Genomic DNA, 23484 nt, shown 5'->3' on the forward strand with positions numbered 1-23484 from the left:
AACGCTGATGATGTGTGTGAAACACTTCACACACACAATTTCATTGAACTCTCCCAAAAAACACACATGTCCATGTGAGGAACTGTCCACGTGCCCACATTAGAGAGGAGGACCCCAGGTTTGAAGGGGGCGAGTCATCTCCCCACAGCCACACGCTCAGCCAGCCCCCATTCAGCAGTGTCTTCCAAAGAAGCTTTTGTGGGCAGACAGTTTGTCAGCCCAGCTCAAAATTTGGAGGAGGCAGCAGCTGGAATCCCCACCCATCCTACTGGGCTGGTTCCCCTGCATGCCCACCCCTCCCACCCCAGCCCTCCCAGCTGTGAAGCCAGCATACCTCCTCTGGAAGGGACCGCCCCAGCCAGCAAGGAAGTGCTCATTAGCCCAGTGTGACAGGGCCACTCCCAGCCACGTCTCCAAGCAAGCCGGAGGTGCCTCCTCCGGCTGCCGGCCAGCTGACCACTGCCTGGTTGGAATCTCTGGGGCCAGATGTTATAGGGCAAACTAAAAATAACCAGGGGGGCCGGCCACCATTGGGGGTGGGGTTGGAGGTGGGGGTGTGTGCTGGGCATGGACACATGATCAGAGGGACCCTGTTAAATGGAGCTAAGACAGTCTAGCAGAGTATGCACACTTCTGCTCCCCATTCATAGGACCCACCTGGGGAGAGGGCCCTTCTTTTCTGAACATCTGGGAAAAAACCCCTTCTACCAGCTGCAAGATGGGCAGCGGCAGAAGGAAGTTCATCTGGATTCTGTGCTCTCTGCTTCTCCTTGAAGCCACTTCTGCCAAGAATATCTGGAAACGGGCATTGCATGCGAGGCTGGCTAAGAGATCCCACGTAAGTGCTGTGAGTGCCGGGCTGGGGAGGGTGGGAAGAGACGAGCCGTCCCTGGACACTACGTACTGTAAGTGCTCCCCACACTCGGGAGGGCAGAGCAGGTGTCTTTCTTTATCTGTGTGTGTCAAAGTCGGGTGGTGGGCAGATAGAACTCATGCCTTCAAAGGACTCCTTGTCTGCAAGCAGAGGAGCAAAGAGGACACCAAAAGTGTGCAAGGGGGCTGGGAAGTGCTTTTGCCTACCTAAGTGTACTTTCTCCTGACAAAACAGCGCCTGAGTCTTGGACTCAAAACTGAGTGCTGCGTCTCAACAGTCAATAACCAAAGGTCTCCGAAATGTAACTACGCAGTCGCACAGTTCCTCTCTCATTCGGTAAGCATTTCCTGGGCACCGTTCTGGGCCAGGCGCTGTGGCACGTCCAGAGGGTACAAGATGGAGACACCAGCTCCCACCCTGGAGGGTGGCACAGTTGAGCAGGAGAGGCAGCCAGGTGATAGGTGAGGGCAGCACAAAGGGCTAGTCTCTGTCACAGCCCATGTCTGGAGCCAGGGGACTGGTTTGAGTTCTGGCTCTGCTGCGCACCAGCTATGTGACGTCAGGCCCATCGTTTGGCCTCTCTGAGCACCAGTGACCTCATCTGCTCATCTGAAAAGGACAGAATGATATGTTTCCTTCAACAAGCATGTTTGATTGCCCCTGTTTTCCAGGCACTGTCCTAGGCTATGGGGTCACAGACGTCAGATCCCTGTCTCCAGGAATTCACGTTGTAGTCGGGGGGACGAAGAACAAGTGGGAATTAAAGGAAAACCTAGTGTGTTTGATGACAAGTGCTGACGTAGAAATAAAGCAGGAAGAGGACTGGGGGTGAAGGCAGGAGTGGGGAGGACCGTCCCCCTGCCCCAGGAGCATGGAGGCAGAGAAGGGTCAAGGAGATAACACCAGCACTCTCGCATACATGTGGGCGTTAAATGACAATATGCACGAAGTTATTAGCGCGTGGCAAGTGCTCAGTGCGTCTGGATGATGTTTAATTAAATAATTGTGAAATCAGGGGATGCTTGCCTCCCCAGGTAGAATAGAGGTTCCTCAGGGTACAGCCTGATTCTGTCTCATTTAGCGCAGTGTACCTGGTGCTTTGCCAGGTACCTGTCATTAAGTTGGTGTCCATTGCATTCTTGTGGGGGAAATTATGGGCAAATGCAATGGAAGCACAGAAGAACCTGTGCAGCTCTGCCCCAGGGGAGTCAGGGAGAGTTTTCCAGGGTTGGAGGCATTTAACCTGGGGCTTTGCAGGATGAATAGGAGTTTGCCAAATAGAGGCATGAAAGAGGGCTGTTTAATGAGCACAGGCACGGTGGAGTGCATGAAACTGCACTGAGGCTAATCTCATCCTCCAGGGCTCACATTCTACAGGTCAAGCAGGAGGCCACTGGGAATGGAAAAGGGTAGTAGTGAGTAAAAGGATGGTAGGTGTTTAGAGCAGGGAGAGCTCATGTGAGATGGTATAGTCACAGAAGGCTTCCTGGAGGAGGTGAGACCCTAGCCAGAATGGTATTCTTGGAACTTCTTCCTGGAACTCCATGTGGACTGAGGGATGGAGGCAGAAACGGTGCATCTCGGAGCCCCTGAGGGGGCTGTCCTCACTACAGGAGAGGACTTGGGTGAGCATGGAGACCTGCCCCATGCTCTTTGCTGGCCCAACAGGATGATTTCATCCTCCCAGGCATTTAGCACTTGGGACCACAAAGAGATTTCCAACACATCATCTGGTCTTACCTGTACCTTGTCCCCAGTGTCACAGGAGCAGACACTGTGACATCTCACTGGGAGGAATGTCGCGGCTGGGGATGGGGGCTGGGGGTGGGGGACAATGAGCACAGGGGATGGGGGGAGTCTCTTTAAAAACACAGGCCTGGACGGGCTTCAGAAACTGAACCACCCCTAGCGGTTCAAATGCAAGGGCTCTCAGTGCACTCCTCTCTGGGTTGGAACTCTCCCTGGTTATCGACAGCATCAGCACCTTCCCCAGTGCTGAGACACAGCGGGGATTTGTGCCAAGAACCTGCCTCAGAGAAAGCCCCTGGGGAAAGACAGGCTGCTGACTTGTGACTGAGAGGATAAGGAGGCTGAGCAGGGTGCTGGGGCCCAGGAATTCATCTCAGCAGCATCTCTGATGAGCTATGCAGCTTCGGGCTACTCACTGCCCTCTCTGGGTCTCAGGTTGTTACCTGGGAAATGAAGGCAGGGGACCAGATGGCTTCCAGGGCCCTTTCAGTTCCCTGTGAATGTTCAGCAGGAAATCTAGGCATCTTAGGAAGCGGGCCCTACACACTCAAAGACGGGACTTTCTCATGTGGCCCCCAAAGCCCTCACCCCAAGCTGAGTCAGACCTGCAGCCTTGCCCCTGGGCTCTTGAGGGTTATGGGGCAGGTCAGGGTGGGGTGAGGCCAAGGGTCCATTTACATGCTGAAGCCAGAATGGACCCACTCAGAGCGTTAAACAGAGCCCTCAGTAAAATTAAATCATATAAATGTATAATTACGTGATTCAAATTTTAAAAAGGAAGTACTCATTAGAACTGTTTTACTTCCTCCCTATTTCACTCTTCTCTCAAGATTACTTACGCCGAGGGTACCTGCGTGGTGGGAACACTAGCTATTGAGGAGTTATTGCACCTCCTTATTCGGCACCCTCCCATGGGGAGCTGGAAACCAGCCATGGCCGGAGTTCCAGCTCACGGACACTGGCCAAGGCTGTACCTGAGAGCCGGTTGTTAATGCTGACCACACCCTGGCCATCCACACCCTGGCCATCCCCCCCCTGCAGCAGCCGCCCTCTCTCACCTTCTCAAAGCCCCGCCCCTCAGCAGAGTGGGCAACGGCCCCGAGGAACTTCTGAATGCCACCTACCTTACAACCCGAGGACTCAGAGACGGTGCCAGAGAGGACGACACTGCCTTCTGTTCCCACAGGACCCCTATGGGAGGCTTGTAAGAAGGCTTCTCTCTGAGCCTCAGTTTCCTCATCTGCAGCATTGGAGCAACTGCTTTGCAGTCCCATGAGAAGTCCATGGAGAGCCTGCAGCTCCGTGCCTGGCAAAGAGCCACCCTCTCCACATCTGCACTGTTTAAAACAAAACAAAAACCAGAACCAAATATTTATGAGGCTAGATAAGACAAAAGTGGAATGTTTATAACTAGCCCAGTGACCTTTCCTGGGAACTCAGGGTCAGTTGCAGGGAGCTGGGGTTTGGGTCTTCTCTTTCCTGGCATTCAGCGAAACTCCCGAGAAAAAGTCTTTCCTGAGCACGTCCTGTGCGCCAGGCCAAGAGCTGGCCACGCACCGACTCTCAGAATCTGCTCACACATCTGCCAGGTGGGGCCCATTGCCATCGCATTGTCAGCCTGGGGACTGCATGGCCCAAAGGTCCCGGTGTGTTGCTGCGGCCGTGGGTCTGTTTTACCCCTTTAGTTCCCATCCAGAGCAACAGGAAGTGTCTGTGCAGTTTGCACACTGCCCGGAGGTGCCTGCCCAGTGTGGGGGAAAGCGAGGGGCTGCAGCAGCCAGGATTACGGAATGTCCTGCTCACGGGCACCCACCTGTGCTTACTCTGCCCAGAGCTGCGTCTTCCGGTGAGCACAACAGGCTGCGGGAGCCAGCAGCCCGTGCACAACTGGCGTTCCTCCGTCGCCCTCTTATGTCTGTGGGCTCAAGAGCCTTCTAACGCATCTCTTTCAGTTTTTGCTGAGTTGCGAGAGTGGGAGAGGTGATGGCCTGGAACTGTACACACGCCCCCTCCACTCTCCTCATTTCCTGAATCCCAACAGCTTCACCTTGGTCCTTTCAGCACCGGTCCCCATTTAGAGTTCCCTTAAAGGTTTCATAACATCCTCGCTTCTCCATCATAGCATTAACTCCATTATTATTATCTCCATGATTTGTTTCTTTACTGTGGTTTGATTTAGTTTTTCATGAACTACTTTTGCAGATGACAAAAAAAAAAGTAATTAGTTTGCTTTATCTGTGTGACATTTGGTTTGGTGTTTGTCACTTGTCAAGGAGCCGAGGCACAGGAAGGCAAGGACGACGTCATCTGGGTCAGCTCTGCTCACCTTGTACCCAGCCCAGTGCCCGGCACACAGTCGACCTGGGAACTATGCCTTCACCATTAAATGAATGAATAAACCGTGCTAAAACCTCCCGGAACAGGATAGAAGGGATCAAAGTTCTAAAAGACTTCCAGGGGCACAGCAGCGGTCAGTGGACGCTGGTGAAAGAACTGGCGGAGTCTGCAGCCTAGCTGGCGACTCGCGCTGACACGGGGCTGTCACCAGCGTGAGACCCCAGTTTTCGAGTTCCTCTCTGAGGAAGTCCCATTAGCTGGGCGCCAAACTCTGCCCTCAGAGCCCAGTGCCGAGGTCCCAGGGCATCAGGAAATGGTGTTCGTCAGCTCACACTGAACTCTGTGTCCTCTGTTCTGGGGAGAGGCATATTTTTAGAGCTTTGACGTCCAAATTCCAAAGGAAGAGCGATTAATGCTTAGAAGAAAATTGGCTTTCTTCCTGCACCGAGCAAACAAATCCTAGGGTACACTTTTATGGGTCTGATTGTTAAGTTGCTGGAACATTCCAAAGAAGGGGAAAGTTTTGCTAGCAGAATGAATGAGGTGGGGAGGGCTGAGGGAGAGACCTGGGTAAATTGAGAGAGGTCTGGAGATTGGATTCTTTCTCCTTAAATGGAAACGGTTTCAATTGTTTTCCTGATTATGAAAATGATGTTTACTGTAGAAGAAATTCGGACAGACTGTTATAAGTAAAAATAATTTAAATTCTTCCTCAAAGACATAACTCTGTTGATATTTGGGGGTATGTCTGCCTAGATGTATTTATGAAGCATCCCACATTTTTTTCCACATACACATTTTTTCTTGAGATTTTATTCGTATTGTTTAAAGAATTTTTTTATTAGGATAAAATTTGCATAGCCATTTTGGAGTGAACAATTGAGTGGCATTTAGCACTTCCACAATATTGCCCAACCGCCACCTCTATCTAGTTCCAAGACGTTTCTCTCATCCCAAAGGAAACCCCAGACCCATGAAGCAATCGCTCCCCATTCCCCAGCCCCCAGCCCCTGGCCACCACCCACCTGCTTTCTGTCCTACAGATGTGTCTAGTCAGAGCATTTCATATAAATGGAGTCATATAGTACATGGAATTGTGTCTGGCTTATTCTTACTGCTTTATACCTTATGTTTTTCACTGAGCAATATATGGTGAATATGTTAATATGGTAGATATGTGTCCCCTTTTCAAAAGCTTCTATGGTGTTCCAGGGTACAGATGTGCCAGTATTTATTTGTCTGGCCTCCTTCGGTTGGGCATCCAGGCTGTTTGCTTCAGTGGAATCAGACTTGGACTAGCAGAATTGGGCCTCCTACCATACGAGCCAGAACTGACACTTTCCTAATCCACTCGCCTAATAGCAGCAGAAAGGCTTTGCAAATCTACAGAGGCCTCCAAGACTCTCTCTCTCCCGAGGAGCAGAGAACAGCCACCAGGCCGATAACCTTAAGAGAGTCATTTTTATCCAAGCAAGGCACGCAGCACTGGGAAGCTCCTGTGTGAGCGGCACTGCGCATGTATTCCAGCGCTGTCTGGAAACAGACCTGCTCTACTGTCCCCTAGCAGGCATGGAAACAGCAGATGAAATTCGTGGGTTGCTCTGGGTTTTTCATGAAGGATGTTATCAGTCTGGAGTGAGCTGCCTCCTTCTCAGAGGGATTTGACCTGCTATTATTTTCTTTTTGACTGAGTGGCAATGGAGGGGTGGGCTGGCTGGGGCTGCAGAGAGTGTAGGTGCCCAGGACACGGTGGGAACAAAACCAAGTGCCTAAAGACAGCATATTGTAGGGGGAGGAAAACTGGAAACTGATGAGTCTGTCAAACACAGTGTTCCCACGGTAACCGGGACTTGGAGCTAAAGGCCAGAACCATGAGGGTATCTGGATGAGAGGCCCAGCCTGTGCAAAGCCCAGCTGTGGGACGAGTCTTATCATGTCCCAGGGACCTCAGCGAGGCCAGAACACTGGACAGGAATGAGCAAGGGGGTGAGCGGTGGGAGGGAGGACACACATGGAGGGGTTGGGCGCAGCTCAGATTTGATCTCTAGGCCAAGGACTTTGCCTTTAACCCTTCAACACCCACCCTTCCCCATGGTCTAGGAAGCCATTGGAGAGTGATCTACTTGTTTCTTTGACAAAAGTCCATTCTTTCACCCCTACCAGCGTGGCTCAGGTGGTTGGGTGTTGTCCCACAGAGCAAAAGGTCGCTGGTTTGATTCTCAGTCAGGGCACACGCCTGGGTTTCGGGTTTGGTCCCTGGCCGGGCATGTCCAAGAGGCAGGCTGTCGATATTTCTCTCACATGCATCAATGTTTCTCTCCCTCTCTTTCTCCCTCTCTTCTCCTCCCTCTAAAAATAAGGAAACAAAATCTTTTTAAAAGGTCCATTCTTTCTCAGAACTCCAGGAGACATCCGTTGTTTAGGGCTTTCCTTGCATATCACCTTGCAGAACATGAACTATTTTTCAAAACCTTTCACCCTTTCATCTGCGCCCCTTAGGGAAAACTGCTTTATCACCCACCACCATCTGTTGCTGCCAAGGCACCAGCCAAATAACTCGGGGAGATTTTACTTCCAAGGTGCGCTTGTCACTGTTCTTCTCCCCCAGTTCTGAGAACCGTCAGTCTCCTCCCCTGGGAGAGCAGTGGCACATCTAAAATTGGTCTCTCTACACGTGCCCTGTTGGGGTGCCATTAGGGACTCACTGCACTGGGAGGCTTCGGAGGGGGGTGGAAAGTATTTCACGTCTGATCTCCAGGTTTCATTAAATTTCATAAACGAGGTTTGGTGTAAAAGCAGGCCGGGCGGAAAAGCCAACCTCCTCCTCCAGACCACGCACGGGCACTCCCATCACCCTCCGAAGGAGGCCGGGGCAGCTGTCACATTCGATTAGGATTAAAATGCTGGGGCCCCAACATGAGTGCAATGTCATTAATTCTGAAGAAAATGAATAGGCGTTAAGGACGTAGGATTATGTCCTCTGCTTGCAGCTTGGAAATTATTCACGATGGCACTTGGAATCAGGGAGATCAGACCGAGCAGGGGATAATGAAAAGGCTGAACCAGGACTCTGAAGTTCCATGCTCCCATCTGCCCTGTGTTTGGGGGAAGAACCACCAATCTCCTGGAACTTTCCTTTCCTTGTCTACAAATGATGGATTTGTGTTCATTTGTACTTTTCACAAATTAAACGACCTATGTAAGGGAGAAAAAATGAATTTTCTGCCTGAAGCTGGGGTGGGGGCCAGGAGACCCACCCCGCCTAGGCCGCTCTCCTCCCCACTTGCTTACCACTTTCTTTCCTCTCTTGCTCTCCCTTTGATCCTTTGCTGGGGGGTGCGGGGGTGGGGTAGGGTGGGGTGGAGTGGTCCCTGAGAGGAAGTTTTAAAACCGCTAGTCCTTAGGATTGCACCAGTTCCAAGACGCGCTGGCTGGGGCCTATTCTCGGTGATCTGACGCCCTCTACAGGACTTTGGGAGCAGCGCATGGAGTTTGCAGCCACCGCAATAGCTGCGGCGGGAAGGGTGTTTAGGCCTCTTTGAACCTCGCTCTTTTTGTTTAAGAATAGATGGCATATGCCATTTTGTATCTTTCATTTTCTTTTTTTTACTAACATATCATGTGTTTTTCCTGTCATTAAAAATTCTTTGTAAGTACTTCAACAGCTTTAAAAAATTTTTAATTGTCTTCTTGAAATTGAAAAAAGTGTGCATGTCAAAAATATGTATAGTGCATACACACACTTTATATATATATATATACACTCTTTTGTGATAGTTGTGTGTGTGTGTGTGTGTGTGTGAAAAATGAGGAGAAAGTTCCCTTGGCTTAACAACCTAATTCTTTTTTTCCCCAACCTAATTCTTGCCTTCTTGCCAAAAGCAAGGATTGTGTGTTCTTGTATAGTTTCTTCTCTTCTTGTATCTGCTTCCAAAATATACTCTAGACCTATACAAATATATCCATATCACATATGTGTATATGTGTATTTGAAAATGTAGTTAGGTGCATAGCAAACAAACTGTTCTTTACCTTAATTTCTTCACAAACCTCAGTATCTTGGGGATCTTTCATCAGCAGGTTCAGAGCAAGTTCTGATGGCTACATATTACTCCAGTCTGCCGCAGACGGGCATTATTTACCGAAAATGGGGGGGGGTTGTAAGGAGTTTAGATGGCAGGAGCAGTTTAGCCCGTAGGCCAGGAGGAGGCAGGGCGAGCCGCGGTGGTTCTTCCCAATGCGCCTATTCCATATGTAACTGCGTGTGTGCACGCGTGCGTCTGCACAGGGTTGTGTGCGTCTGCCCACCACACGCCCCACTTTCAAATCCAGAAGCAGAACAGTGTTCCCGGCATGGGTGGGGCCTGGTGTCCGAGAGACCGGGGGTGAGTTGCCGGCTGTGACAAACTCTCCCAATCCCCCCTCTCACGTGCTTATTTTAATGGTCATGTGCCCGTATGTCCTATACATTAAGTACTGTATCTCATTAACTTTTTTGAAACATAATCTCAAAAGCTCAAAAAATCGCGTGTCGAGCTCCATGAATCTGCACAAAGTGAACCAGCATGAAGCAGAACAGGGCCAGCCCCCAGCGGCCCCACGCCCCTCCCAATCTCCACTGTCAAGTGGCCGCTGTCCCCACTTCTCTCACCAGACAATAGTTTTGCCTCTTTCTGAACTAAAAATGTAAACAGACTGTGAGTTCTCTTGTGAGCTGCGTGGTTTTTTTTGCTCAATATTATGTTTGTGAGATTTATCCAAGTTGTGTGAATTTACCCATTCTACGTATGATTTGTAAATTCTCAAAGTTCCATATGGATTGTAAGACTTACATGTATATAATAGAAATGCATGTGTATGTACATATGCACACTTTCTATATACATATAGACACACATATATACCCTGTTTATATATATGTATACATATAATATGTGATATGTATGTGTATATATCAGGATATACGCTTCATGCACAAGCCAGTCGCATTTCGTTTATTCTTTTTGCTGCCGATGGGCTTGCAGTCTTTTCAGTTGGGGGCCGTCGCAAAGGGAAACAGCATCTGTTAATCCTCAGAGCAATCGGCTGAGGCTGCTTCTGCTGCGTTTACGCGAAGGCTCAGAGGCCCAGCAACTTGCTCGCCTCTCAAAGCTCCAAGCTGCGCTGGCATCCAGCGTGGGTCGCGCGGGCTGTGGCCGCCGCGGGGCACCATTGACGCTGTCCTCTCCCCGCAGGTCCAGGAGGAGGAAGGGCCAGGGCAGTCGGAGGACAGCTGCCCGCCGCCCCCGCGCTCACTGCCCCCTGGCGCCTGTCAGGTGGCGCGCTGCCGGGCCGACTTCGAGTGCTCGTCGGACCAACGCTGCTGCTACAATGGCTGCGCCTATACCTGCCTGGAAGTGGTGCCGCCCCCACCAGGTAGGCACAAACGGGACCAAGGAAATGGGGCGGTGGCAGGGGTCGCGGGACCCGGGTGAAGCGGCCCGGAGGCCCGACAGGGAGGAACGCAGATGGGCTTAACCTTGGGCCACCTGGACGGATCCACCTGTGAAATGGGAACATTGCAGCCCATTGAGCGAGCGTCCCCTTGGATGTCCTCAGGGCCACTGCCCTCAGCGAACTCTAGTCTAGAAAAAGTGCATTCCCCTCCTGTGAAGGTGGGGGAGATGTCTCATAAAAACCAGATTTCTGGCTTTTCTTAAAATATTGGATCGCGTTCCCTGGGCCACCGTCTGCTGGAGCCTCATGTGTCCCTCGATGGCAGTGGGACTCCCCGGTTCTCCAACGACCCCAGCAGGTCCCCTTCACTCATGATGCCTGGCCTTGGGGGCATCTGAGATGGAAACCTGGGACCTTAGCAGTCCACATGGGGTGTGCCCAGAGAGGCAGGGGGACGAAGACTCCTGGGTTCAAATCCACCAGCTAGCAGGTCACCTCCTTAGGTGCCCCTACCTGCAAAATGACTGAGATGAGAATGTGCGGCTCACCACAAGTCTGAGCATTTGGAAGTGCTAGGGCCCCGTTAGGGCCGGGAGCGGATAATAACATGTGTGTCTGAATGTGAATCCCTTTGGGAGAAACAGTTCTCAGGGATTCATCTTTGAAAGGACAAAGTTTCCGATCCCTCTGGAGAGAAGGTTTAGGACGGGATGGAAAGGAGCCCTTGGGGAACACTGGGTGGCATAGGGCAGTGGGGGAAGGGGCACAGTGCCAGACAGCTACCTCCCACTCGGTGGAGAAAAAGTGTCCCTGAATGATTAGGATAGCGGCAGCAAAGTTTCCTCCGCTTTCAGTTCTGCTCAGGCTGAGCCTTAGACAATAACAGCCTGTGTGGACCTTACCTGAGGTTTCCAAGGGCCTTAATCACCAGGGTGGCTCCGCGGAGGCAGCCGCAACCCCTCCTCCCGAGGCCAAAGTAAGAGCGGCCAGACTTTGTTTTCTTTGGAGTGAGGTCACAGCGATGACAAGGGACTCAGCACCCTTAATGATGTTCATAATTACAGTCTACCGTGCCTTGGAGTACTGCCTCTTGTTCCGAGACTGGTCGGGCACTCCCTGCCTGGAGGCTCCTGCAAGGCTCTGTGTCAGAAAGACAGCAGGTTGTCCCCCCCTGGTGGAGGAAGCACAGAATGGTGCTTCCCTCCAGCGTGCAAGGGAGAAAGGGAAGGGCTGCCCCTTCCTTTGGACTGCCAAGGGGCACAGGGGCTCCAGCCTCACTCGCCGCCTAGGCCGGAGGCTTTTGAGCTGTGCACAAGCTGTACAACTGTCCACGACATTCCCGGTGGCCTTTCCACACATCATCTCCGTTTTAAGTTCACATGGTCCCACGGGGTGAAGAGACTGTTATCAGCCCTATTTTACAGTTCAACATTGAAGCTCAGAGAAGCTGAGTCACTTGCCCGAGGCTACACAGCGGACAGAGCTAGAGTTTCCACCCAATCTTCTGTGAAGTGTCCACTGCCTTAGGCCCCGAGTGCAGGGATGTGGGCCATATGTGGGGTCCCTCACTGCCTAAACATCCTTCCCTCAGACACCCACACAGCTCACTTCATCTCCTTCCGGTCTTTGTCCACAGGCGGTCACTTCTCAGGGAAGAGTTCCCTCTCAAAACGCAATCCCTTCTCCAGCCATTCCTTACCCCCTTGCCCTGCCTAAGTTGTCTTTGTAGCCCAGTCTGGAATATTGTTTTCTTTGTGTGTTGACTGCTTCCCACTCTTGAAAGTCACCCCCATAAGGAGAATTTGGTCTATTTCATTCACATCTGTATCCCCACCACGTAAAACAGTCTCTAGACCCCTAAAAGTTATTCAATGACTCAGTGATTCATAAAATAATACAATGACTAGATTTCACTGGCCAGCAGGAAGAGCCATTAGTTAGTCATAATGACAATTGTAATAATAATATTTAACACAGGTTTCTCACCCCTGGCCCTCTCGGCATTTGGGGTTAGTTATTCTAATTGAGGTGGGGGGGGGGCTGCTGGGGCACTGGAGGATGTTTAGCAGCCTCTACGCGCTTCATGCCAGTACTCCCTGCACCCTGCACCATGGCAACCAGAAGTATCTCTAGACTTTGCTAAATGTTCCATGGAGGACAAAACTGCTTCGAGGTGAGAACCGCATGATTTGAAACGCACCAGGCCCTGTTCTAAGAGGCTTACACTCGCTGTTGCATTCCCAGTGGGTGGGAGGACTGTTGTCAGAAGCAAATCTTCACATAAGGATGGGGGTGCCCATCTTTAGCAGGTGATCCCAGGAAGTTCTAGTGAAGGAAAGAGAGGCGAGATCATGGGCTTCCAGGCCTTTAAGAGTCTGCGAATTGATAGGAGGCCTTAACCAAGTTTCAGTATTCCAAAAAGTAAAGCAAAATGCATGCATTTCCCTGCTGCCCAGAAGCCTTGGACCACTGCAAAGAAGAATACAAAGAGCACTAATACATTCCCTATTGAAAACATTTGTTATCACGTGGTGGGAAGGAGGGAAAACCCGGAAGATGAATAATAGTGGCTGCGGAATCTCGTCACGCCATCCCTCTAGTTTGGAAGCTGTAAACTGTTGGTTTGCTCCTGTTGTTTCCGTCTCCACACTGTGAGCAATCGTCTCGCGTTCTTTTGAAGAAAAGCTGACCAGCACTTCCACCGATGCCGTCTTGTTCTTTCCAAGATGCTTGACAGCACGTGGACCGCTTTATTTTTGCCAATTTCTGATTCACACTAGAGCAGGGGCCACAGACAACTGTAATTTCAGACCAGTTTTAGTTGATCTCCGAAGTGCTTAACATTATTAAATTCGTTGCCAATGTGTAAAAACCAAAATATTTATATTTGTTAAAATACAGATTTATAGTTTAAAATGAAAGTCTGCTCTGGACACACCGGGAATGGCTGCCCAGAGCTGACCGGCAGCTGAGCCTTGGAGGCAGAAACACTCTCCAGTCTGCCATGCCTGTCTGTCCTACCTGGCCTGTTTTTCTCCTTTAGGTTACCTGTCTGTCCTCTGGAGGCACTTGGGCTTTCAACCCCTGATTTACGTTTCTGAAGACCTTCCAGTCTACTGAGTGGGTCACTTCTCTGGTTAAAAATGTATTGGTTATAGAACAAGCTGCACTCCTGTAACAAAACAACCCACAAACCCAAAGGTCCAAGCTACTGGGTGTTTACTTCTCCCTCAGTTAATAGGCCAGAGGTAGGAAGATGGTCCATGGCAGCCAGGCGGCTCTGATCCACAGTCATGTGGAAACCTAAGGTTCCCTCCATCCTGTCGCTCCACATGGGCAGAGTGGTTCCCAGCCTGGAAGAAGGAGAGAGAGTGCACCTGGGAGGGGAGAAAACCAGCATCAATGCAAGAGCAAGGCCAGAAGTTACATCATCACTTCTGCTCACATTCCACTGGCCAGAACTCAGTCACATGGCCACACCTAGTTACAAGTGAGGCTGGGAAATGTAGTCTCCAGCTTGGCCACCCAGTGGCCAGCCAAAACTCAAAGATCTATTACTAAAAGAAAGGGCAAATGTATGTTGGGGAACAAGGTGTTTCTCCCCCAGGGAGACTCTGTGTTTTGCCATGAAATGTAGTCTCCCCCACTCCCAGAGGCTGGCGCTGGGGTGCTTCTCAGCAGCCTGAGGAGGGCCTCAATTTAACCATGTATTATTTTGTTAGTTGTAGATTGGCTGGTAGAGCCGAAACCTCTGTGGCTTGGTGGCAACGGCTGGCTCCTGGAGGGCCCTAAGGAGGTGTCACAAGGTACCTACAAGATAAGTCCAGACCTGGGCGTCAGGGCCAGGATCCCTCCTTCTCAGGCTGCCACCGGAATACCGATAACAGGCTGCTCCTGCTCCAGCTGGCTGGCAGTCCCCAAGCACTCAGACCTCTTGGCTCCTCCCACATCCCAACAGAGAAGGGCCATGGTGGGGCTTGGCCCAGCTCTCAGCATCCCCAGGACAATATAAGGCTTGACTGTCCCTGGGAGAGGGGACTCCTTCCTGGTAGAGAATTGAGAGGGAGGGGTCTTGGGGCTGTCTTAGGTCCCTAAAAATCATCATAAAGGGCTTGCTGCTTCTGAGGAGGAGAACTCCTCCAGGGTGGGTGGAAAGCAGTCCCTGAAAGGCACCACATGCCAGCCCGGAGCCTAGAGAGCTGTAAGGGTGCAACTGTTAGGGTGTGCAGTTGTGCAAGAAACTGGGTGGCATGTATATCTGAATATTTGTGCATCCGTGTTCATGTGTATGTAACTATAAGTGTGAATGTGTGTGGTGTGGACAATTTGCGTGCGTGTGAACCTGTGTGTGAGTGGCTGTATGCGTAGTGTATATTTGTGTGTGAGGAGTTGTGGGGTGGTGAAAATGTGTGTGTGAGCATGTGTGTGTGTCAGGAATTTTGTGTGTGAATATGTGTGTACGGAGGTGACTGTAAGCATGAACACATGTGTTTCAGGGCATGTGAGTGAATATATATGTAGGCATGGCACTGTGCATGGAGGGCCATGTTTGGGATCATGCGACTTTGGACTGCTCTGTGTGTGCACATGTGTGCATATATGCATGTGCACATGTGCCACTGAGTGAAACCCAAGGCACAGCCCGGAACGGGAGGCACAAATGAGAGGCGGCCCCTCCGGCTAACGTGCTTTCACTGTCTCAAGGAGGGGCGCCCCTGAGACCCCGCCTGTGTCCTTCCCACAGTAGAGCCCTGCAGCACCACAGCGGACGGCGTGGAGCCTCTCCTCTGTCCCACGGACTATGAATGCCACATTGTGTTACCGGGTGACAGGGCCAAGGGCATCCCCAACCACGGGCACTGTGTCAAGCAGCGCCAGCAAGCAGGTGAGTGTGGGTGTCCAAACCCTGTTCCTGGCCCCCGTCCCAGCCTCACTCTCGGGTAACCCCCGGCATGTCGCAGATAAAACCACTGGCCCCTGAGCTGGCCGAGGGCTCCTCTTGTCCTCCTACTGCCATGCTCTACTCTCAGATCTCCCACCCTGTCCCCTCGCCTGCACATGACACTGGCCTTCAACCCCAGCTCTGCTGCCTCCTAGATGGCTGACCTTGGGGTCAGGTGCTTCAGTTTCCGAGCCGCAGGTTCCTTCTCTGTAAAATGGGGCCACTTCACGCAGTTATGGGGATTAATTTAAATCATACATGCAAAGGTCTGAGTAAACATCTGATATTTTATATCTCTGTCTTGAATTAAGGTCTGAGAAAATCTTAATTTCTTAGGACCATTCTATGTGACTTAATTAAACTTTGTCTCTGGGGAAGAAGGCGATAACTGGATTGGTGAGGGGCATGGATAGCATCAATTTAGTTTGCGTAATTTCCCCAAGAAGGGCTAGGACATCAGCAAGGAAAAGCAAGGGCTGATGATGGCACCTGAAACCCACGTGCACCCTACGTACACAACACGTATGGCTGAGAGGTTTGGTGTGAATTTGGAAGAAATGTGCGGCAAGCAAAGACTCTGGAACTTCACGGAGATGTAAGGTAGCTTATCAGAGGTGAACTGTTGGAACTTTGAAGCCACACACTCCGGGGCCCCCGTCCCCACGTCTGCATCTCTGAGCTCCCAGACAGCACCCTTAGCCACGTCGACTACAGTGACCCTGTTGGCCAGAAGATCGCATCAGCGTGCCTGGTCTGCCAAAGCTTTTTATTTTTTTTTCCGACTTGAGAATTTGTTTCTCTGAAGTGTTTCAAGAAAGACATGCACATTAAATCAGTTATACCTTTAGCAACATTATCATTGCAAGTAATACAATTATGAGACATTAGAATTGTCTTGAGAATCCTGATCTCTGGAGTTCCGAGCTTTGAAAAAAAATTGCCTACAAAAGGATTTGAACTAGTGAGGCATAACTGTGATTTCTCCTACATTCCATTTGTGACTTGGGGTTATGAGAGGGTTCTCCAACCAGACAGCCTGGATTCCAGCAGCCACTCGGCCCCTCACTGCCACATGTCCAAAATGGAACCTTCCCAGGCCCCGTTTCCCTTATTTGTAAAATGGGCTTGTAATAGTCAAGCTGCCGTGTCTCTTGCTTCACAAGCACAGAACAGAATCTTTGACACCAAATCAAGCCCTAGGTGGGTGGGGCATGCGGTCCAGCAGGCGCAGAGCCCCGAGGGCAGCCGGCCTGTGGGAACACACTGGAGTGTGGGGAAAACAGTCTTTATCAGAAGGCAGCTGCGGCTGAGTCAGGAGCTGTTGGGACTGCAATGTCATTTTTATAACTGAAGAGGCCTGGAAAGTTTTTGCCTCTCTGGTCTCCTGATCTTGCTCATTTAGTTATATGAGACCCGCTTCGTGGATGGAGATAATCAGCCAGGAGATCAGTTAAATGACGCCTGCTGCCGATTGGGTGCCTCAGAGGTACTGTCTTTAAGCTTTATCACAAACCTGTAAGAAGGAAAGTATAACCAGACGGCAGCGTCACAGTCGAGAGGGCAGGCGCAGAACCGCTGAAAGGGGTTCAAATCCTACAGCTTTCTTCCCTGGTGACCTTGGGCAGGCAGCTTAACCTTTCTGAGCCTCAGTTTATTCATCTGTAAAAGGAGCTGGTGATGATCATGATAGTAATTGCTCCATGGGGTGGTTACAAAGCTTGAACAAGAGAGCACTTGTAAGGTGCTTAGAGCAGTGCCTGACACATAGTAGGTCCTCAGGGAAGGTATGCTGCTATCTTTGTCTCACAGAAATGGAGGGATGAGTTCAAGACCTGGCCCAGACAGTGCACACAGTAGGGAGCAGAATGGGAATTTCGAGCTTGTCTACCCACTCCGAAACCCTTGTGTGTGTGTGTGTGTGTGTGTGTGCGTGCGCACACACGCGTGCACTCGCACGAGCTCCCCTCTCACAGGAAGATCTGAGTCTTGCAGAGAGAATGTAAATGACATTTCTAGTCTTGGCCCCAGGCCTGGGGGCTGTCACTCAGCAAGAATTGTTGGTACTTATGGGGAGTTCGGAAATATCCTGGGGCTATCCAAAGGCTTCTTGAAGCGAAGGTCTCAGGAAGGAGTGAGGCACTCTTGACCCAGGCAAACAAGGAAGAAGCCTTTTATTTAAGTGTTTTTTTTTTAAACTACACACTTTACGTAATCTTAGACAAACAGAAAAGTGAAAAGAATACGGGGTGGGCAAAAGTAGGTTTACAGGTGTTCATATGGAAAACAATGCATTAATACATTAATAATAATGCAAGAATGAAATCTGTTTCATGTTCTCACACCTGTAAACCTACTTTGGCTCACCCTCTAGTGCCTTGGACCCTCCACACCATTCATCAATTGTTAAAATATTGTCACATTTGCTTCATTACTGTTTCCCTCTCCCCACCCCACCCCACCCCCATTCTCTCTCCATATAAATCTCCACATTTATTTTTAGGGACTAGTTGAGAATCCATTGCAGCTCTCATGCCCACACCTAAGATGCCAGTTTCCTCTGAGAGGTAACTTCTAGGGGGGCCAATGACCATGTAGGTTGCACAGCCCGTCAGCCTGGAGCCCGACTTCTGCGGGGCCTGTGTCTTTCTCTGAGGGACGTGAACAACGACACGTGCAGTAAATCTGACTTTTCAGAGAGCAGGGGCAAGGGAACCAGTGCATTTTTCTGAGGGGTTCAAGGTCACTCAGAGGCTGAGCAGCCAAGGCCAAGGTGTGGGAGGTGGGGCCCCGTGCTCATCTCTGACAAGTGACGTGGCCCTCTGTGTCATGAGAAGAATAAAGGAAGGTTGCATAGCTGAAACTCACCCTCAAGGAGAGGGGAGCAGGAATGTTTCAGAGTCTCCGGCCTGGAAAAAAAACGCTAAAACTTGGCCTGTTGCCACCTTGACCTCCGTTGCCTTGTACGGTAAACATCAGTGCTGGTCCTGAACACCCGGATGACTTTTAGGGTGGCTACAGAACAAAAGGAAGCAAAACGCCAGCTGTGCATAGGGTGATTTTTTAATTGAGATGTGATTGACATATGACGTGACATGAGTGCAGATGCCTAAATGGGATTGATTGTTTAAACTTGCAGCTGCCGAGAAAGGCCAATGTGCCTAAGGGGAGGAGTGAGCTCAGTGATGTGGGCCATGCCGCACGAGACATTGTGTTCTGGCCAGATCCTGATCTCCCCCAAATGTTCTACTGCCGGGGGGTGGGGGAGCCAAGGAAAGAGGTGGGGTTAATGACAATCAACAGGGAGAAGAAATTGAGACATGTGAAATAGCCAAGAGTTGACCGCTTTTTACGCACAAAAATGGCAATTTCGTGCGGTTCCTCTTAATATTTGCATATATGTGTTGTAAATGAAATTATTTGTTTTAATCCTCACAATATCTTAAGAGATACTGTTTTTTTGTCCATTTCCAGGTGAGAAAATTAAGGCTCAGAGGGAACTAGCGAAACAGTTGAGGGAAGATTCATTCTCTAGTTACTGTGTCGTTTGCAGTGATTACATTTCTGCGTTACTTTTGAAAAGACCTCTCCCCCCAAAATACCCCCTGATTGATGTTATTCAATTGGTTGGGCAGCATCCTGCAAAGCGAAAGATTGCTGGTTCGATTCCCTGGTAGGACACATGCCTAGGTTGTAGGTTCGGTTCCCAGTCGGGGCAAACTATCAATGTTTCTCTCTCACATTGATGTTACTTTCCTTCTCTTTCTCCCTCCTTTCCCTTCTCTCTTAAAAATAAAAGCCATTTACTCCCCATGTGACCATAGTTTGTAATGACATTTGCTGAACAACATGCTGAAATCGCTTCCAGTTCATCTGAGAATATAGTAGTTCCCGAACGTTTTGGTCTCAGGAGCCCCGTATGCTAGACAGATATTGAGGGCCCCACAGAGCTCTTCTTCGTGTGGCTGTGATATTTACTGTATTAGAAACTAAAGCTGAGACACTAAAACTATTTCTGTATTAATTCATTACAATGAGAGTGATAAATTCATTATGTAGTAAGCAGAAATAGCGTTTTTCTTAAAAATAACTATTTTTCAATACAAACAAAATAATAGTGAGAAGAGTGGTATGGTTTTACATTTTCACAATTCCGTGTATGAATTAAGAGGAGAGAGCCAGATTCTCTCACCCACTTCTGCGTTGGATCGGCTGTGATATCAAAGTCGTGGAGCCTCTGGAAAAGTCTACTGTACACTCTTGATAGAATGAGAGTGGAAACCACAAACAGCCCTGGCTGGTGTGGCTCGGCAGACTGAGTGCCGGCCTGCAAACCAAAGGGTCGTGGGTTCCATTCCCAGTCGGGGCACGTGCCTGGGTTACAGGCCGGGTCCCCAGGAGGGGTCGCGAGAGAGGTAACCACACTGATGTTTCTCTCTCTCCCTTCCCTTCTCTCTAAAAATAAATAAATAAAATCTTTTTTAAAAAAGAAAGAAAGAAAAACAAAATAATTCTTTAGTTTGGGCCTTCTAAACTTCCTGAAAGGCATTTAATCCTCTCATTTTTCCCCCCCCCAGAAAAACCATTCTTAAACCACAGAGATAAGAAAGAATATCCAGGTAAGAGAAGAAAACATGCTTTCTTTGCAGAGAGTCCTCAAAAGGACACTGAGCATTTCTTGGGTGAAAAAGAAAAATAAAACCTCATGGCCGACTGTGGGAATGGCACGGTGAAGCCGCTGAGAAGGGAAACGGCCACACTCTCCCTGGCTGCTTCTGTGCCATCAGATGACGCGCTGGGGCCGAGGTGGTGGGATGCCAAGATGTTTCTGTTGTGAAACTCTCTCCTCCAACTGGGCAGCCCTCCGGGTGGCACCTGGCAGGACGGGGGCCATTTCGGGCTACAGGCTGGGAGGGTGGGGGGCATCTAGTCAGGGTGTCCCCCACCTGAGACAGGGCCCGAGGCAGCAGCTCAGGGGTGTCTCATAGGAGACGAAATAGAGAGCAGACTTGGTAAATAAAGTAGAGGCCCTGCTGTCTGACAGTGGGCAGAGGAGGGGCGAGTCGAGAGGAGGACAAAGCAAATACGGATTCGTGCCAAACCTCAGAATCTGAGGCGGGAGATGTTTAAGTCCCTCCTACTTCTATTCACAGAATTTAAAAATATGGCTGACGCCATCATCTCATTCAATTATCCATTGGTCCATCTATCCAATAATTCAATCATCCATCCATTTAATAATTTATCCAACCATGCATCCACCCATGTATTCATTCAATAATTCATTTAATCACTCAGCCCATCTATCATATCTTGATTAAACATTTATCAAGTATTCTGTGCTTCCCCATTCTATTCCTCATCCTGTGCTGGAGGTTAGGGCTACATCTGTGAGCCCGGCAGACCCAGTCCCTGCCATCGTGCAGTTACTATCAAACAGAAAATTCAGACAATAAACCGCCATGGCTTTTTAGTGACAGCAATATGAGAATCCTGAGGTTGGAAGCAACTAAGCCATCCTTGCAGCTGGTGTGTCTAGCAAGCAAGGGGGAGAGGCCAGGAGGTGAAGACAAAATTGTGGGCAGGGCCGGAACCCAGAGGTGGCGGGGCATGGTGAGAGAAGGGGAGAGACCGCAGGTGGAGACTGGGTGGCCTCACTTGTGGGAGAAGGGGAGACAGGGCCAGGCCCAGGTGTTTGGACTTAGCAGTAGCTGGTGAGCCTTTGAGCAGGAATCGACACACCTGCCCCAACGGAGCCCTGTTCTTCTTGCAGAGGGCAGCTACAAGATTGTGGCGGAGCATGGAAAAGGACAACAGAGGCACTTACAGTAAAGCAGTTACAGCAGGTAAGCGGGAGGAGTGCTGGGCCAATGGCAGAGGGTGCCTTTGTGCAGCCAGGCATCCTAGGTAGCTTTAATCACGGAGCTGACCAGTGGCAGGGTGAGAGGGGGCCTTTACCTGCAGGTCGAATTTTAAACTCCCTTACAAATTCAAAGTGAATGTTGGAGCCTTTTCTCTGTTGTCAGAAGTGGAAGTTTCTATATCCACTAGACCTAAATCCAAAGACTTGACTAGGTCATAACTTACCTTTCCATCTCCTTTCCATTCCTTTGTCCCAATGCATCCATGAAAAGGCAGACAAGTCCTCCACTGTCCCACGAAGTCCGTCCCTCCCTCTGTCACGTGATACTATTGAGTACCAGCTCTGGGATAGGCATGTGCCGAGCACTCAGATGCTCAGCAGTCATCCACAGCATCTATAGCAAGCCACCTGTGCTGGGGGTAAGGCAGCGAAAGAGCAGACAGAGGTCCTGTTGTCACGGGGCTTACATCTCCTACATCCTTTAGTAGGAGACCGAACAAGGCAACAAGTAAGTCAGCCAGGAAGTGACACAGTGCAATAACTGAAGGGAACAGCAGGCGATGTGGTGCCGAGTAACCGTGAGGGCCAGAAGCTGCATCAGATGGAGGTCACAGAAGGCTGGGGTGAGGGGCTGGCATCTGAGCCAGGATCTAAGATGAGGAAGTGCTGCCGTAGGAAGACCTGGAGAACGGGCACCCAGGCAAAAGGAACCGGACTAAAAGACCTCCTAATGCAGGAATTATCTTGGCTTGGAGGAACCCACCGGGGAAGCCACTGGGGTGGGAAGGATGAATGGAAGGATGGCTGGGGAGGCGGGCACTGGAGGAGGCTGTAGGTGAGGCACAGGCTCTGCTCTCAGATTCTGTCCCAGGTGAGGTGCAAGCAGGTGGACGCAATGGCTGTAGGACTGCAGCAACTGGAGGGGTCTTCGTGGGTAAAACCTAAATACCCACCCTCCCCTGTGAAAGCTGAAAGGCAATCCGCGGTGAACCAAAGCCCTTGAACGCAGGCCGTTTCCCCAGGATGTCCTCAAAAAGCTAACATCAGGTTTCAGATTCCAGAATATTCAGGTGTGAGACATCCTGGAAAACTTAGGGCCCGTGGGGATTGATGCCAGCATATGGCTATCACCTGCTGATGGCAGGGACAGTCCTTGCAGCGGGTCTGATCCACCGTAGGACTGTGCACCTCGAAAGTGGAAGTGCTGGGGGCCCATGCGGAGGCAGTGTGGGGTGGCTTTTGGGAGCTGGCCAGACCTGGCTTTAAATTCTTGTTCCGCTGCTGCGTGACATAGGCAAATGACTTCAACTCCCAGCCTCAGTTTCCTCACCTATAAAATGGGAATGATGGGAGGCATTTGTTAGGAACTAAACAAGATGGTGCCCATAGAGACTTTGCAGTGAGTTAAGAATTTAGTCTTAGCAGAAACTGGCATTTTTCTGGCATCTGGTGGGGCAGGGGAAGGGGTGACACAGAAGTGTGGCCCCTGTTCTGCCTAAGCGGTGGCTCGTATTCATCTCTTCTCTGCTTCCCTTCCAGCTAATTTGCAAGAACATCCCCCACTTGCTGCCAAGACTTGGAAACAGTTGTATGAAAATGCTTTCATCCTCAGATGTCATGCCCAGCTCAGCAGAGTACGACCCTAGAGATGCCACTGGACAGGACACTGGCTCCCAACCCCAGGGTGGCTGGGTGACTTTGTGGGAGCCACTGAGCAGTGCTGGGTCCTGTTTTGTCTTTGTGGAAATACCTAGGGTCTCATGTGACCCTGCAGCTCTGCAGATGAGACCCTGGGTAGAAGCCACTGCCTTGAGGGCATGTACAGAGCTCCTTCCTAACCCAGAGTTCCGTGTCTTGTTATTTACAACTTGGTTATTTACAGGTCTGACTATGGGAGGCATCTACCCATCCCTCCCAGAGCCTCAAAATATACCCATACTCTCAACATGTATTCACTCATTATAAAATAAAAGTGAACTTACCAATTCATGTGTGATTCATAGTTTTAACCACCTGATGATTTTAAGTCGGGTGTGCTGAAGCCACTGACTCCTGAGGGCGAAAGGGAGGGTGGGTGATGCTGGGGTCTCAGCTCAGCTCTGCTTCCCGGCCACATGTGAACTGTTTTCATTCAGAGCCCTCAAAAGCAGACCCTGGGAGGAGGGTGTGGGGAAAGTATTGGGAAAGTTCCTGGGAGAGACTGGCAGCAGGTGGAGAAGTGGGACAGGAGGGGAGAAGGTCAGACAAGGTGAGGTGTGAAGGTTCTGCAGAGGGTAACTTTGGTGC

The 23484-nt window shown here is 50.3% G+C and overlaps 1 protein-coding gene across 1 annotated transcript; it reads left to right on the forward strand.

Moving 5' to 3' along the window:
• The first annotated feature begins 400 nt into the window (after positions 1 to 400).
• On the forward strand, positions 401 to 23175 carry WFDC1 (WAP four-disulfide core domain 1). The gene is made up of 7 exons (XM_045191979.3): positions 401 to 838; positions 10195 to 10375; positions 14119 to 14202; positions 15141 to 15281; positions 19913 to 19954; positions 21109 to 21181; positions 22738 to 23175. The coding sequence occupies exons 1-6, from the start codon at positions 719 to 721 to the stop codon at positions 21165 to 21167; spliced, it is 627 nt and encodes a 208-aa protein (XP_045047914.1). The 5' UTR covers positions 401 to 718; the 3' UTR covers positions 21168 to 21181; positions 22738 to 23175.
• Positions 23176 to 23484: the final 309 nt, after the last annotated feature.

This window comes from Desmodus rotundus, chromosome 12, assembly GCF_022682495.2.
Source record: "Desmodus rotundus isolate HL8 chromosome 12, HLdesRot8A.1, whole genome shotgun sequence".
Taxonomy (NCBI): Eukaryota; Metazoa; Chordata; class Mammalia; order Chiroptera; family Phyllostomidae; genus Desmodus; species Desmodus rotundus.